Genomic DNA, 15,162 nt, shown 5'->3' with positions numbered 1-15,162 from the left:
ATTTTTTTTAAATTAATTTATTTACAATATTATTTTTAGTATTTTCACAATATTATCATTATTTATTTATTTTTTACAGTTTTGGAGCTCTGTTGAGGGGCTTTGGTAAAAATATCAGTGGTCTAAACAGACCCCTGATGTCTCACTTTTGAGACAGAGCAAGGGACTGATAAAAGAGATTCCCAAGTCTCTTTCTTTGCAGCCTCAGCTGCACTGGACAGTGAATAAATAGGAAGTGCTCTGTGCTGCTTGGCTTCCTGTTTATTCACAATCTGTGTTTACTATGCTTAAGTTATGAACGAACACAGTGAGTAACCTGTACCAATCACTCACTGTGTTCATTCAGAAAAGGAAAGGGCCAGTAAATTGCTTATTTACTGGCCCCTTCCACCTGCTCTCCATCCTGAAATGTCCCCTTGTGTGCCCATAGCAGCAGCCAGCGGGGCAGGGAAGACAGCAGCATGGTGGGGTGGGGGGTCGAGGGCAACAGAGGGAATCTGCGCTGCACAAGGTGATTAGGGCATACCGCATATGCACGCCAATGAAACTGCAATTCCTATGATGCAGTGGGTATTTTATTTAATACTGGATGTGGGTGGATTTGTGATGCTCATTTACACAGCTTGCTAGTTTTTTTGTCAGGTGTGAATGGGCAGAGACGGACCAGGAGTCTTTTAGCCTGTCAATCATGCTGTTATGTCATGATGGGCGGAGCCAGACCAGGAGTTTCCTGGCCTATCAATCAAATTTTGCTGTGTTAGTGGGTGGGAAAGATTGGGAGTCTGAGATCTCAGATCCTCCCACTAAAGCCAGTGGTGGCATAATTACTTTGCCGCTCATAAAGGAAGGATAACAGCAGGGATGTCACAGGAGCGCCCACAGCAGGACCCGGTCTTATAAACAGGAAGTAAGGGACATTGAGCCAATGTATTTAAAGAAAAATGAATTTATTTGTTCACATAATGCATTTTTTAAAGAATGTAGCCATACCTGTCAATATTAAAAAAAAAAAAAAAAAGGTTTATTTAGTGTTTTTATTGTAAATACTTAAAGCGAAAGTAAAGTCCGCTATGATTTTTTTTTTTTTTTTTTTTTTTTAGGGCCCCCCCCGGTGGGTTATGTCATAATGTTCTAGTATAAACAGCATATTAGTACATTATGGCAGACTTACCTGTCATATGGTGTCCTCCAGCACAACGCTGGGAACCGATTCGGTGGGCTCCCGGTCCTTCCATCTTTGCCCGATCTCCCTTGCGAGTCCCATGCCTATGGCCACTAGATAGGCCCAGCTGCGATAACGCCACTCCCGCCCATATGCACGGGAGTCACATCACCGCGGCACAGAGGGGGGCCGTAAATGTGTGCTGAGCTGCGTGTGCGTGGCTTAGTGAACATGACAGCTGACAGGCAGAATGATGCATTTATGGCAAAAGAGACCAATAGAGTCTCTTCTGTTATAAATACTGTGCCGATAAGCCATTTGATTAAAATACAAGTTTACTTCCACTTAAACAGATCAAAACACTGGCTAAGGCCCCTTTCACACTTGTGTGACTTGTCCTGCGACTTGGGACTGCAGAATCGCATGACAAGTCATACCCCATGATTTCCAATGAGTACCATTAATATCTGTACAACTTTAAAGTAATCCTTGCACTACTTTGGTCCAACTTTAATGCAACTTGAGGTCCGTAGACCTCAAGATTACACAGGCATTGCTTCAAGTAGCGTCAAAGTCGTTCGATTTTATAGGCTATCTAAACTCAAAAAAGTTATATATTGCAGCTTATCAGTCCCTGGATGTGGTTTCTGCATAAGATTTATTTATTTTCAATTTTTTTTTCCTTTTTTTTATAGCTTCATCTTGCCAGTAGCACACTTCGTGTTCTAAGGTATCAATGCTTACTCGTACTGTGAGGGGGCAGCGTTGTTACCTTAGGACAGGAAGTGTGTTAGGACTGCAGAACAATCTCCTCTTTATAATGCCAACCTTTCAGACGTCATGGACCACTAAACTCACAATTTTGAATCCACTAACATTAATTTTACATGCCTTATGCACACAATGCTCTGGCTCTCTTCCCCTCCCCCCTGAATCACACTGCTGCCTTATACACACAATGCTCTGGCTCTCTGCCCCTCCCCCTGGATCACACTGCTGCCTTATACACACAATGCTCTGGCTCTCTGCCCCTTCCCCTGGATCACACTGATGCCTTATACACACATTGCTCTGGCTCTTTGCCCCTCCCCCTGGATCACACTGCTGCCTTATACACACAATGCTCTGGCTCTCTTCCCCTCCCCCTGTATCACACTGCTGCCTTATACACACAATGCTGTGGCTCTCTTCTCCTCCCCCTGGATCACACTGCTGCCTTATACACACAATGCTCTGGCTCTCTGCCCCTCTCCCTGGATCACACTGCTGCCTTATACACATGATGCTTCGGCTCTCTGCCCCTCCCCCTGGATCACACTGCGGCCTTATACACACAATGCTCCAGCTCTCTGCCCCTCCCCCTAGATCCCACTGCTGCCTTATACACACAATGCTTCGGCTCTCTGCCCCTCCCCCTGGATCACACTGCTGCCTTATACACACAATGCTCAGACTCCCCAGCATTACTCCTGTTTCTTCTTACTGGAGGCCACCATTTTGTTGAAGCCCAGAGCAGTCACTGAAATTGACTGATATTGAAAACTCTCCCCCTCTCCTTGGTTTCAAAAACTATATCACTTTCTTCAATTAAAATATTTACATTTCCAGCTTTGATTGTCTTGGCTCAGAAAGTCATCCAGCAAGAGCAGTGACACTTTAGGTTCAAGCGGAATTCCGGGCAGAGAAACGTTTTTTTTTTTTAACATACCCCCGGGACAGTCAGGGCTAGCACATTCCACAATGGCTAGCCTCTGATCTGTCCCGGTTCGCACTTACCTTTTAGAAGAAATACTTACTTAGAAATTTTCTTCCACACCGTTTCCATCTCGGTTGTGGGCAGCTGAAGCCGGCGCGGTCCTCTTCTCTGTCTTCTTCCGCGTCTTCGTGTCCCAGAATGCACTGCACCGGCCCCTCTCGTCACTTCCGGTGCGGCGCCGCATTCCTAAACAGCTTCTGGGCATGCCCAGAAGCTGTTTAGCAGGGGAATGCGGCGTCGCCCAGAAATGACGAGCGGGGCCGGTGCGGCGCATTGATTCCTGGGAGCTATGACGTTTAGCTCCCAGGAATCATTGCGAGGCAGGAAGTGACGGGGAGAGCCTCGGCGCTGGAGGAGGAAGCTGTCATAGGTGAGTATTTACGATCGTCAATTACAAGGTGAGTTTTTAAAAAAAAAAAATCTAACTATCCAATTCCTTTTCAGGTTAGGCTGAACTAGCGGACGGGCACAAAAAAAAAATATTGTTTTTGTGCCCGGAACTCCGCTTTCAGCAGTGGCTCAGTGTTGAAAAGAAAGTTAGTAGCTCCCTGGACTTCTGGGTATAACAGGGATTTTTCCTTACTCGCAGCACTATAACATATGACTACTGGCGTATTGTAGAAAACAGGGAAGAGTGCTGTCTATAACACATGGGCAGCCATTGCACCCAATAAATGCCTGTGATTGAGCTGTTATTAGATTACTCAAATCACAGGGAAATTGCACAGAGTCATTCATAGTGGCTCTGTACCTTATGATCACTGCCATCAAGTGTTGACAGTAGTAGTGTTTACAAACATTCAGCCCATAGAAAATTAGGGGGGGGGGTGTTATGGGGAGGAAGGCCATTTTTTCCAAATTGAAGGACCGCTTTAACAAGGGTTGCAACAGATTGAAGGTGGGGAAGGGAGGGAGGAGTGGAAGTTTAAAGGGCCACTTTTTTAAAAGTGTTGGTGGGGGACAACGACATGTTAAAGTGTCACTAACCAATGATTGTGGGATTTTTTTTTCTCTATTTAAAGTGCCACTGACGAGAATCTTGATGCCCTTTCCCCTTATGTCCCCTTCACTTTCCTTGTTCCCCAGCATTTTCTTTTGCTTTGTCTATGCCTCCTAATGTCAAGTTAACTGGGATGATATTGCATATTTGTTGTTTCGATATCTATTATCTATTTACCATTCTTAGGAGTCTGCCATGATTTCAACCTTTTAACTATGACACCTCTATTTTGTATTCTACTATTATTGACTTCCTCATGTCACACTTTTATTACGTATCACGACTCTGTACGGTTTGGTTGATAAATGGTTGTTTGGTGTTCCTTGATTATTTTCATGAAAACATTTTTGGATAAAGTGCCACTGCCTATCTATAACTGTATTTGGATTGAATTTTTTTTTTTGGTAGTTAAAAAGTTGAAGCAATCTCAATATGTTGTTCGTTTTTTTTTTTTTTTTTTTTTTTTAAACCATTAAAAAAATTGAAATATCAACAAAACAAAGAAAGCTCTGTCTCAAAAAAAATTATTTGGGTTCAGTGTTGCATGAGCATTTGTCAGTCAACGAAATACATCACTGAAAAATTGCCTAGTAATGAGGAGGTACATGTACACATATTGCAAAGATATATTAATACTAAATAAATATTAATACTAAATAAATGTACAAGTATTGCAGATATACACTAAATATGTGGTTTTTTTTTGCCTAGACAAACTCTTTATTCCCAGTAAATGCATGAACTGAAAATTTTGTTTTTACTTTTTTTACCATTCTCGTCTTCAGGCCTTTCAAGTGACAGTGACCTGATCTCGCTGACCGTGGATGTAGACTCTCTCTCTGGTACGGATGATGGAATGGCCTCTAATCAGATTTCACCCAGTAAACCATTTAACGTGCCGCCCTCCCCGGCATCCCTAGCACAAAGCTTCTCTGCCTCCAGTTATGAAGGGGTTAAAGCTGAAGTGGAAAAAGAGAGCCGCAGTTTGTTCACCACCAAACTAAAGCAGAAGCTGGGCAGATCAGATTACCTGACGAGAGCCGGTGAGCTGATCACGTTGGCCATGAAGAAGGAGGTGGAGCAGGACTATGAGTCGGCATTCGGCTTTTACAGAAAAGGGGTGGACCTCCTCTTAGAAGGTGTACAAGGTAATTACTTTTTTTAGTCAACAAAAGGAAATTTGAGGTTATACCGTGATATTTTTAGACTGTTATAAAATGCAACATTGTAGCATATATGTTCTCTACTGAAATGAGATAAAAGATTAATTACACACCAGGGATACAGATGTTATTGTTCTGTGTAGCCTTATGCTTCGAACACACGATCAGATAATCAGACGACTTATCGTTCGCATTTTGTTGCATTATACTAGTATCAAATTCAACAATACCTACTAAACCTATGATTTATTTTTTTCGCACGGTTCTGGAAAAGCTTCTTGGTTGCGTAGCCACGTATCGGATAGTGCAAAACAAAAACAATGGCAGCCAGGCTTTTTTTTAGGGTTTATTTTAGTGTTTCTGATCATGCCTGGTCTTTGTCTATCGATTTTTAGCGGACGCATACTGTACTGATTGGATGATTGTCGTTCGCTAGGCTATCGTACAACACAAGTTTTCGTGTATGTCCCTTAGGATTTTGTTGGACGAAATGTCGTGATCGGCTGTCAAAAGCTGTGTACTAACGATCAGATTATCATGCGATCAATTTGAAAGCGATTTTTTTTTATTTTTTTTATACGATTATCTGATCATATGTATGAGGCATTAGGCTCCATGCACACAGGAAAAAAGTCTTTCTAGGCGTCGGATTGCTCGAAGGAAACTGCTGCTTAAAAACGCGCTGTTAACAGCGTCAGCGGTGTTGGACGTTTTTTGTAAAATCACACCAGCTTACATTCAGCTCTGCATTGTAAAAAACGCTGAACGCTGATAAAAGCACGTTAATGAGCCTTTTTCACCATTCAGAGTCTCTTGTGGTCAGAAGAACTGCTCTTGAAAGCGATTTTAGGGCAGCCCATAAACTCCCCTGCTAATAAATAACATCCTTGTGTGCATGGACACATAGGATACTTTAGAGGGGAGTTTAAGGGCTGGTAAGCTCACCTTTTGAGAGTTTAGGCTTTTTTTTTTTATCAGATGCACTGCTCATGAGGCCTTAAATCTAAGCTTGCTTGGATCTGACCAGCTGTGTCCCAGGTTATCCAGCTTTGGAATTCTATTCTGTGAAGCTGCGGAAGACGTTCACGACCAGAACCTTAAAGTAGAATTCCGGGGTAATACTGTCTAAGCTTAAAACTCCCACCCCCTTACTAACACCTATACCAAATACCCTGTAAAAGTAAGATGTGCATACTTACCTGCTCTCAGGCCGGTTTGTTCCTGCCACATAATCTTCCTGCGTCGGCTACAGGGGAGCCGAGCATGATCCATAGTCTTCTTACTATGAGCCATCCGTTAGCGCCACTCTCATCTCTCCCCTGAAACTCCTGCTAGCTGAGAGAAGAGCTGATCACGTGACAGGACTGGAATGCCCTGAGAATAGGTAAGTATATGCATCTTTCCTTTACAGGGTAGTTAGTATAGGGGTTAGAAGGGGTGGGAGCAGTTTTAAGCTTGGTTAGTATTACCCCGGTATTCTACTTCAATTGGCTCTAGTTAGGGAAATATCCCTTCTTCATGAGTAGGGGTGCCAAGCAGCTATCTAAGCTTTAAGGAAAGAGCTTAGAGACAGAAGGTGATTGAATACTGTAGCATGCAATATCAATTCATATCTTACAATGTAGAGTTGTGTGATTATGCATCATTAACTGCTGTTAAGTGCTGCTGGCTAGCATATGCCGTAGGGTAGGGTTGGGCAAATCTTGCTCACTATGGCGATGATAAATTAGCTCCTAGACAACCAGGTATTTGGGTATTTTATGTGAAGTTTTATTGACTGCAGTTCCAACAACCACCGATAAATGATGCCTAGTAGAATCAAGATTTCCTTCTCCTCATTATTATCATCATCCAGTATTTATATAGTTTGCACAGCATTAATTGAACTTCCATCAGCCTACACTAAATGGTGCCTTTCCTCAATCACAGTAGACTAGTGGTGTCCAAACTGTGGCCCTCTGCTTGCTTTTATATGGCCCTCGGGGGAATATTTTGTTCGCTGACACCAATAAAGGATACAATGCCTCCCAATGACACCAGTGATGGGACATAGTTCCTCCCAATGATACCAATAATTCATCTCAATGACACCAATGGTGGGGCACAATTCCTCTCATTGACACCAGTGATGGGACACAATTCCTCCCAATGACACCAGTGATGGAACACAATTCCTACCAATGACATCAGCGATGTCGCATAGTTCCTCCCAATGATACCAATAATTCTTCCCAATGACACCAATGGTGGGGCACAATTCCTCTCAATGACACCAGTGATGGGACACAATTCCTCCCAATGACACCAGTGATGGAACACAATTCCTACCAATGACATCAGCGATGGCGCATAGTTCCTCCCAATGATACCAATAATTCTTCCCAATGACACCAATGGTGGGGCACAATTCCTCTCAATGACACCAGTGATGGGGCACACTTCCTTACACTGACATCAATGATGTGGGAATTTTTACTCCCACTGATGCTGGGACATTTTTACTCCTAATGGCCACAGTTCAACCCCCCCTAAAGTCTGAAGGACCGTAAACTGGCCCTTTGTTTAGAAAGTTTGGACTTTGGAGACCCTTGCTGTTGACTATACCACAGACCAAACTCCGGTTTACTTTTAGAAAAGTTTAAACCTCAAGACGTTTGGAGATCCCATCTATTGAAGACTGTCAGAGACTGGGAACAGGCTACAAGAAATGGCCAGAGAGTGTGGATGTGCACCTGATGTGATTGAAGATATACTGCAGGAGACAACCAAAGATTGGGGACATTGAACAAGAGACTGCTAGAGGTCAATAAAGCACCTTTACAGTGTTCTCACTGATGTTGCTTGAGCCTAAGGGCCAAAGGTTGGGCATAAGGGATCTACTATACATTGTCACACAAGCACCCTGAGACATTTTGGACCATTTTAGGATGAAGCTCTTTAACCTTTTTGGAGGAAACTGGAGAATCTAGAAAAAAATAAAAACACATAGACACCTGGAGAACACAGGTGTTTCATGCAGATAGAGCTCTGGTAGGACATGGCGAGTTGGACCATGAATATGGAACCCTGATACAACAGGATATGAGTGCCAACCACTATGTCACCATTGTCTCGCATGGTTTCTGCGGACAAAGCCATACGGTACGGTGCTCTTCCTTTTCATGTATAACTATGCAGCCCATTTTGCCTTATTGAAAAGGACTGTTTATATTGAGCGTTAAAGACTGTTATTTGCGTACTCGAGACTACCCAAACATTTCTATAGGCTGCATTGTGTGAAGGGCTGCACAATTAATTAGCGTTCTCTGGCTGTACATCGTTCCCCGGAGATGAGCACCGAGGCATGTTATTGGTGTTTTTCGAAGCTAAGGAGTAATTTCTCGTCTGCCTGGAAATGTGTGTTAAGTTTGGCTTTACAGGTAATTAAGTAGCTTTTTGAGTTTTATGTTCTGTTTTCCCCACCAGCAACAAGGCGTCCAAAATAAGCACTTGCACAGCACGGCCGCCACGCCATCATTTGCTTAAAAAGAGTTATAATTACAGTTGACGAGGCATGGACACCATAAAAATGCATTAGTTAGGCTTGACATGTTAATTACCTGTTTTTGCAGATGTTTTTATGTATTGTTATGCGAACAGTTTACAAAATAATTACAGGAAAGTCAAATGGAAAATAAACGGAGAGGGAGGCTTTTTTGCTTAAATATTTTCATTCATGCGAATCTGGATTAGACGCAGCTGCTGATCTCCCCCGTAAAAGCAGGGAATCTCGAAGAGTTTATATTAAGGGTTTTTTTTTTTCTCGCGAACGGCGCTGCATTTTTATAAGTGGTGTACAAACATTTCAACATAAACATAGATTCCAATTGCAGAGAGCATTTTTAAGCATCGTTTTGTTGTAAATAAGCAAAGGCTTTGCAGATGGTGATCTAAAAAGCAAAAGCTTCTCACACCTAATGTATCCTTAAAGGCTTGGGCACAAGAATGTCTTTTATCTCCTCTTTTTCTTTCACAATTTTTTTATTTTTTTAAATAAAAAAATCACATGGTAGAGATAGGTAACTCTAAAAAGAAGCCTGGACAGTGCAATTTAGAGAACAGTATCAGATTTCCTGTAATGTTGACTACCTATAAAATGAAATCCACTACTTATGGGGGAAGAAGATCTTTCTTGTGTAGCATAGTAGTTCTCAAAATAGTAAATGGGCCATACCTGTGAAGCTTGAAGTCCTTGCTGCTAAGGCCTGAAAGGCTTTTCATTTCAAAGCTTTGGGGTTGATTTACTAAAACTGGAAAGTGCAAAATCTGATGCAGCTCTGCCTAGAAACCAATCGGCTTCCATTTTTTTTTTTTTTTTTTTGTCAAAGCTTAATTGAACAAACTGAAGTTAGAAGCGGATTCGGAAATAAGAACAAAGGAAGAAGTTCCTCTAAGTGCAGTAGGACCAGTATATTTAATAAACCCAAAATAGGGCCACTCACATTAATGTGGTTAAAAGCAGGCTCATCATTAACCACTTAAGCCCCGGAAGATTTTACCCCCTTCCTGACAAGGGCCTATTTTGCGATTCGGCACTGCGTGACTTTAACGGACAATTGCACGGTCGTGCGACGCTGTACCTAAACGAATTTGACGTCCTTTTTTTCCCACAAACAGAGCTTTCTTTTGGTGGTATCTGATCACCTGTGCGATTTTTTTTGATCATGCGCTATAACCAAAAAAAGAGCGACAATTTTGCAAAAATAACAATATTTTTCACATTTTTTTATATGAAATTCCCCCCCAAAAAAATGTAAAAATCTAATTTTTTTTAACATTTTAGGCCAATTTGTTTTATGCTACATATGTTTGGTAAAAAAAATTGCAAAAAGCGTATTTTGATTGGTTTGCGCAAAAGTTATTGTGTTTACTAAGGGAAAGATTTTTGTCATTTTTATTGTTTTTCGTAATGGCGGCGATCTGCGATTTTTTTTTTTGCGGGACTGCGACATTGTGGCGGACAGATCGGACCCTTGACTGACATTTTTGACACTTTTGGGGTTACCAGTGACATTACTACAGTAATCAGTGCTATACATATGCACTGTTACTGTAAAATGACACTGGCAGTGAAGGGGTTAACTTTTTTGAGAGGGAGGGGTTAAGTGTGTCCCTAGGGGCGTGCTTCTAACTGTGATTATCTGTGGCTTGAGGTGTAAGAGCAGTGATCAACGGTCCTACATAGTAGAACCGTATGATCACTATTCTTACACAGGGGAGAATGACAGGCGGCATGTTTACATTAGCCGCCTGCCTTTCTCCCTGTGTAATGGACGAACGCGCGCGGGGGGGGGGGGGGGGTCTGTGACCGAGCGGGAGTCTAGTGACGTACCCATACGTCACTTTGCCTGTGAGAGGCTGACCGCCGCAGTATATGTACTTGCGGCGGTCGGCAAATGGTTAAGGTGAGGGTCAGGGGCATCAAGCTGGAGGTTTGCCAGAGAAGGAACACCGGGTATCCTACTGATTGTGCAGGAGAAACGAGGAAGAGGTCGGCCTGTGTCTCCTCAGGGATCCGTGGCGGACCGGTGTCACTGAAGACCAGAATGCAATTCTACGCTTTCGGAGCAGGTGCCTTTCCGCTATGGGGCATGTGCGTTCCTTTGTCAGGTATCATGCCTTGTCCGGCCTCTTCCTCCTTCCTGGTACATTATCAGTGGCATACCCGGCTTTGCCTTTCTGGCAAACCTCCAGTTTGGTGCTCCAAAATAAAGTTGTAAAAAAAAAAAACTCTGACGCCGTCCACTGCCCTACTGACAAAAAAAAAAAAAGCGTGAAATAAATTGGAAAAAAATGTAATTCTAAAAAAATAAATAAAAAAAAAAACTATTGACACCAGTTATTGATTATCGACAAATATGTCCCCCATGGAGAGGTGGTTCAAATAGCCAGAGGTGTTTACCAATTGGAGACATATTGGATTTATGAGTTAAGGTCCTACTCTCCCCCCATGGTATGAATATGGAGTGGGACATTAACTCATTTATCAATAAAACATTGGTCCATGTTGCTTGTGTATTAATATTAATAGATATTAGTATATTAATACTTCATAATACAGAGGGTTTACTGTATAATATTCAGAAGGGCTTACATTATGTTGCTTTTCTTATACCACTATTTTTATTTTTTAGGTGTCTACAGAACATATATGTATGCCGCAAACTCTTTTATTTTATGGATGACAAAGTAGCGCAGTAAAACTATATTATTTTTACTATTTAATGTTTTAATTTTTTATTTTGTATCTTTATAGTAAATTGTGGTATTTTTTTCAACTTATAATGTAATTAGATAACTTAGGATACTATATTGCACGTTTACACTTGCTGGACGTGATCATGATCAAAGCGAAGCTTGGGTTGCGCTGCATTACCCATCTTTGAGTTGCTACTTGATTTGTTACTCATTAGATGTGATCACATTTAAAGCAAGGCTTGGGTTGCGTTCTAGTAACCATCTTTGTACTACTGCTCAATTCGTTGCTCCATAGCTTCGTAAGATGACGCGCGCATCGGGTTATCCCAGACGCGTGCGCACTGTGACCGTTGAGGCGGCGCATGCACGGTAGCTGGATTGACTGTGAGGCGTAAGTTGCATACAGCACAACTGGGAATGAGGTGTGAAGTGCACGCTGTGACGCCATACTACCCAAAGCATTGAAGCGATCTGTACTGCATATTCGGTCATTATGCCAACAATTAGCCTAATTAGTATACTACATTTTTTATATACAGTGCCTTGCGAAAGTATTCGGCCCCCTTGAACTTTGCGACCTTTTGCCACATTTCAGGCTTCAAACATAAAGATATAAAACTGATTTAGATTCTGAAAAGAATCAAAAACAAGTGGGACACAATCATGAAGTGGAATGAAATTTATTGGATATTTCAAACTTTTTTAACAAATAAGAAACTGAAAAATTGGGCGTGCAAAATTATTCAGCCCCCCTTAAGTTAATACTTTGTAGCACCACCTTTTGCTGCGATTACAGCTGTAAATCACTTGGGGTATGTCTCTATCAGTTTTGCACATCGAGAGACTGAAATTTCTGCCCATTCTTCCTTGCAAAACAGCTCGAGCTCAGTGAGGTTGGATGGAGAGCTTTTGTGAACAGCAGTTTTCAATTCTTTCCACAGATTCTCGATTGGATTCAGGTCTGGACTTTGACTTGGCCATTCTAACACCTAGATATGTTTATTTGTGAACCATTCCATTGTAGATTTTGCTTTGTTTTGGATCATTGTCTTGTTGGAAGACAAATCTCCGTCCCAGTCTCAGGTCTTTTGCAGACTCCATCAGGTTTTCTTCCAGAATGGTCCTGTATTTGGCTCCATCCATCTTCCCATCAATTTTAACCATCTTCCCTGTCCCTGCTGAAGAAAAGCAGGCCCAAACCATGATGCTGCCACCACCATGTTTGACAGTGGGGGTGGTGTGTTCAGGGTGATGAGCTGTGTTGCTTTTACGCCAAACATAACATTTTGCATTGTTGCCAAAAAGTTCGATTTTGGTTTCATCTGACCAGAGCACCTTCTTCCACATGTTTGGTGTGTCTCCCAGGTGGCTTGTGGCAAACTTTAAATGACACTTTTTATGGATATCTTTAAGAAATGGCTTTCTTCTTGCCACTCTTCCATAAAGGCCAGATTTGTGCAGTATACGACTGATTGTTGTCCTATGGACAGAGTCTCCCACCTCAGCTGTAGATCTCTGCAGTTCATCCAGAGTGATCATGGGCCTCTTGGCTGCATCTCTGATCAGTCTTCTCCTTGTATGAGCTTAAAGTTTAGAGGGACGGCCAGGTCTTCGTAGATTTGCAGTGGTCTGATACTACTTCCATTTCATTATTATCACTTGCACAGTGCTCCTTGGGATGTTTAAAGCTTGGGAAATCTTTTTGTATCCAAATCCGGCTTTAAACTTCTCCACAACAGTATCTCGGACCTGCCTGGTGTGTTCCTTGTTCTTCATGATGCTCTCTGTGCTTTAAACTGACCTCTGAGACTATCACAGTGCAGATGCATTTATATGGAGACTTGATTACAGATTCTATTTATCATCATTAGTCATTTAGGTCAACATTGGATCATTCAGAGATCCTCACTGAACTTCTGGAGAGAGTTTGCTGCACTGAAAGTAAAGAGGCTGAATAATTTTGCACGCCCAATTTTTCAGTTTTTTATGTGTTAACAAAATTTGAAATATCCAATAAATTTCGTTCCACTTCCTGATTGTGTCCCACTTGTTGTTGATTCTTCACAAAAAATTACAGATTTATATCTTTGTGTGAAGCCTGAAATGTGGCAAAAGGTTGCAAAGTTCAAGGGGGCCAAATACTTTCGCAAGGCACTGTGATATATATATATATATATATATTGCACTTTACTGTTTATATCAAGTTACACACTTGTTAGACGTACTAAATGTTTTTTTTGTTTCTTTATTGCATTTTTAGCGCTGCACTTTTATAATATTAATGGTTTCACAATGGGTTGTCATTTGTAGTGCGAGCAGCTACATGTTTTTTACATTGATTTAGCGCAGTATTATTTCACCATATAATTACCATGCTCAGCCACACCAGATTTTGCACTCTCCAGTTATAGTAAATCAACCTCTTTGTGTTCCTTTTAGCTAAAAGCACTCATAAATCAAAGAACAAAAATGTTATCTATTACAGCTTACAAGTGCTTAGATGTGCTGGCTGCATTGGTTTTCTTTTTTTTTTTCAACAGTCTAAGAACATTTTTACCAAGTACAGAACATACCAGCTGATCTTGCTAAAATGTACTAGGTAAACATATTCATAGTCCAGTCTAGGTAGCAACCATGGCACCAGTCTTTCTGCATGCGCGTTTTTGATGGGTTTCCAGTGCATTTTTTCCCCTCCTTTTTTTTTTTTTCCTTCACCTTAAATGGGGACATGTGCATTCTGGTGCGTTTAGGTGCATTCCAATGCGTTTTTTATGCATTTTACCATGTTCTAGTACAGTTCAATGTAAAAACAAAAAATGCAGCTCGTTCTACTTTTTTTTTCTGGAACTGGAACGCACTGGAACTGACCACACTGGTGTGAATGATGCCATTGGAAACCATATGACCTACTATCCATATGTTTCTGATGCAGGAAAAAAACGTACTGGACTGCATGCAGTGTAAACCGGCCCTCAAGGGTTGTAGAAAAATTAGCCCTATAATGTTTTTCAGGATGATGCATTCATAGCAAGATTACAGTGGACGTTCACCCACTTGGAATAATCCATCTCCTTTCCTCCTCTTGTCATGTAATTGCGAAGATTTTTTTTCTCAAGCTGCTATGCACTTCCGGTATTAACCCAGCTTCCCGATATCTCCTGGGATACCCGTATCATGCACCCCAGGGGGCTTTGGTACAGTCCACAGGACACTGCACTTGCGCTGCATCATTGGGGGCTTGCTGCAAGAACCTGGCAGAAAAAGTGTCTTGGACAGACATGAGCAAGGAAAATGGCAGTGCAGTACGATGCTGTATTCACTGGATGTGTGTGTGTTTTGAGAATAAATAAAGTAAGAGGGCATTTAAAAAATAAAAAATAATAACATGGAGGGTGAAGTTCCTCTTTAAAGTAGAGTTGGCAGGTGGAGGATAAGTCCTATGCGTGTGCTAAGGCATCATTCATCCTGGCACATTGGCGCTGTGGTAGGAATGCATACTGAGCTATGCATGCGCAGCTCAGTGTACATTTAGTAGAACATCACAAACAGGCAGGGAGGTTTGTTTTATTGCTGAAGAGTCATAGCATGTCTCTTCTGCAATTAAAAAAATGTTTCTCTGTCGCTCATTGACAGACGTAGTCCTCGTTGATTCAACACAACTCGGGTTATGCTGCCCTCTACAGGAGTAGGACTAGACAGGAAAGAAAACATTCTGGCCACACCTTAGGGGCAGTCCCAGAGGGTATATCCTCTCTCTCTCTCTGCTACAGCAAATCAGTTTTTTTCTGTCTAGTTAGGAGTAAGGACCTAGATGCCTTGCTAGGATCTTCGGTCCTGGCAGGAT

General features: G+C 41.8%; 1 protein-coding gene across 1 annotated transcript in view; it reads left to right on the top strand.

Annotated features, from left to right (window-relative positions):
* The window catches only part of RPS6KC1 (ribosomal protein S6 kinase C1), a 297,897-nt gene that overhangs the window by 85,805 nt on the left and 196,930 nt on the right, over nt 1-15,162 (top strand). Inside the window, exon 7 of the mRNA XM_082251364.1 lies at nt 4,704-5,066. Within this exon, the coding sequence (XP_082107490.1) occupies nt 4,704-5,066 (363 nt within the window). The remainder of the gene's footprint in view (nt 1-4,703; nt 5,067-15,162) is intronic.

This window comes from Pelophylax lessonae, assembly GCF_965119305.1.
Source record: "Pelophylax lessonae genome assembly, chromosome: 3".
Lineage (NCBI taxonomy): Eukaryota > Metazoa > Chordata > Amphibia > Anura > Ranidae > Pelophylax > Pelophylax lessonae.
This window is presented reverse-complemented; position numbering and strand designations above follow the sequence as displayed.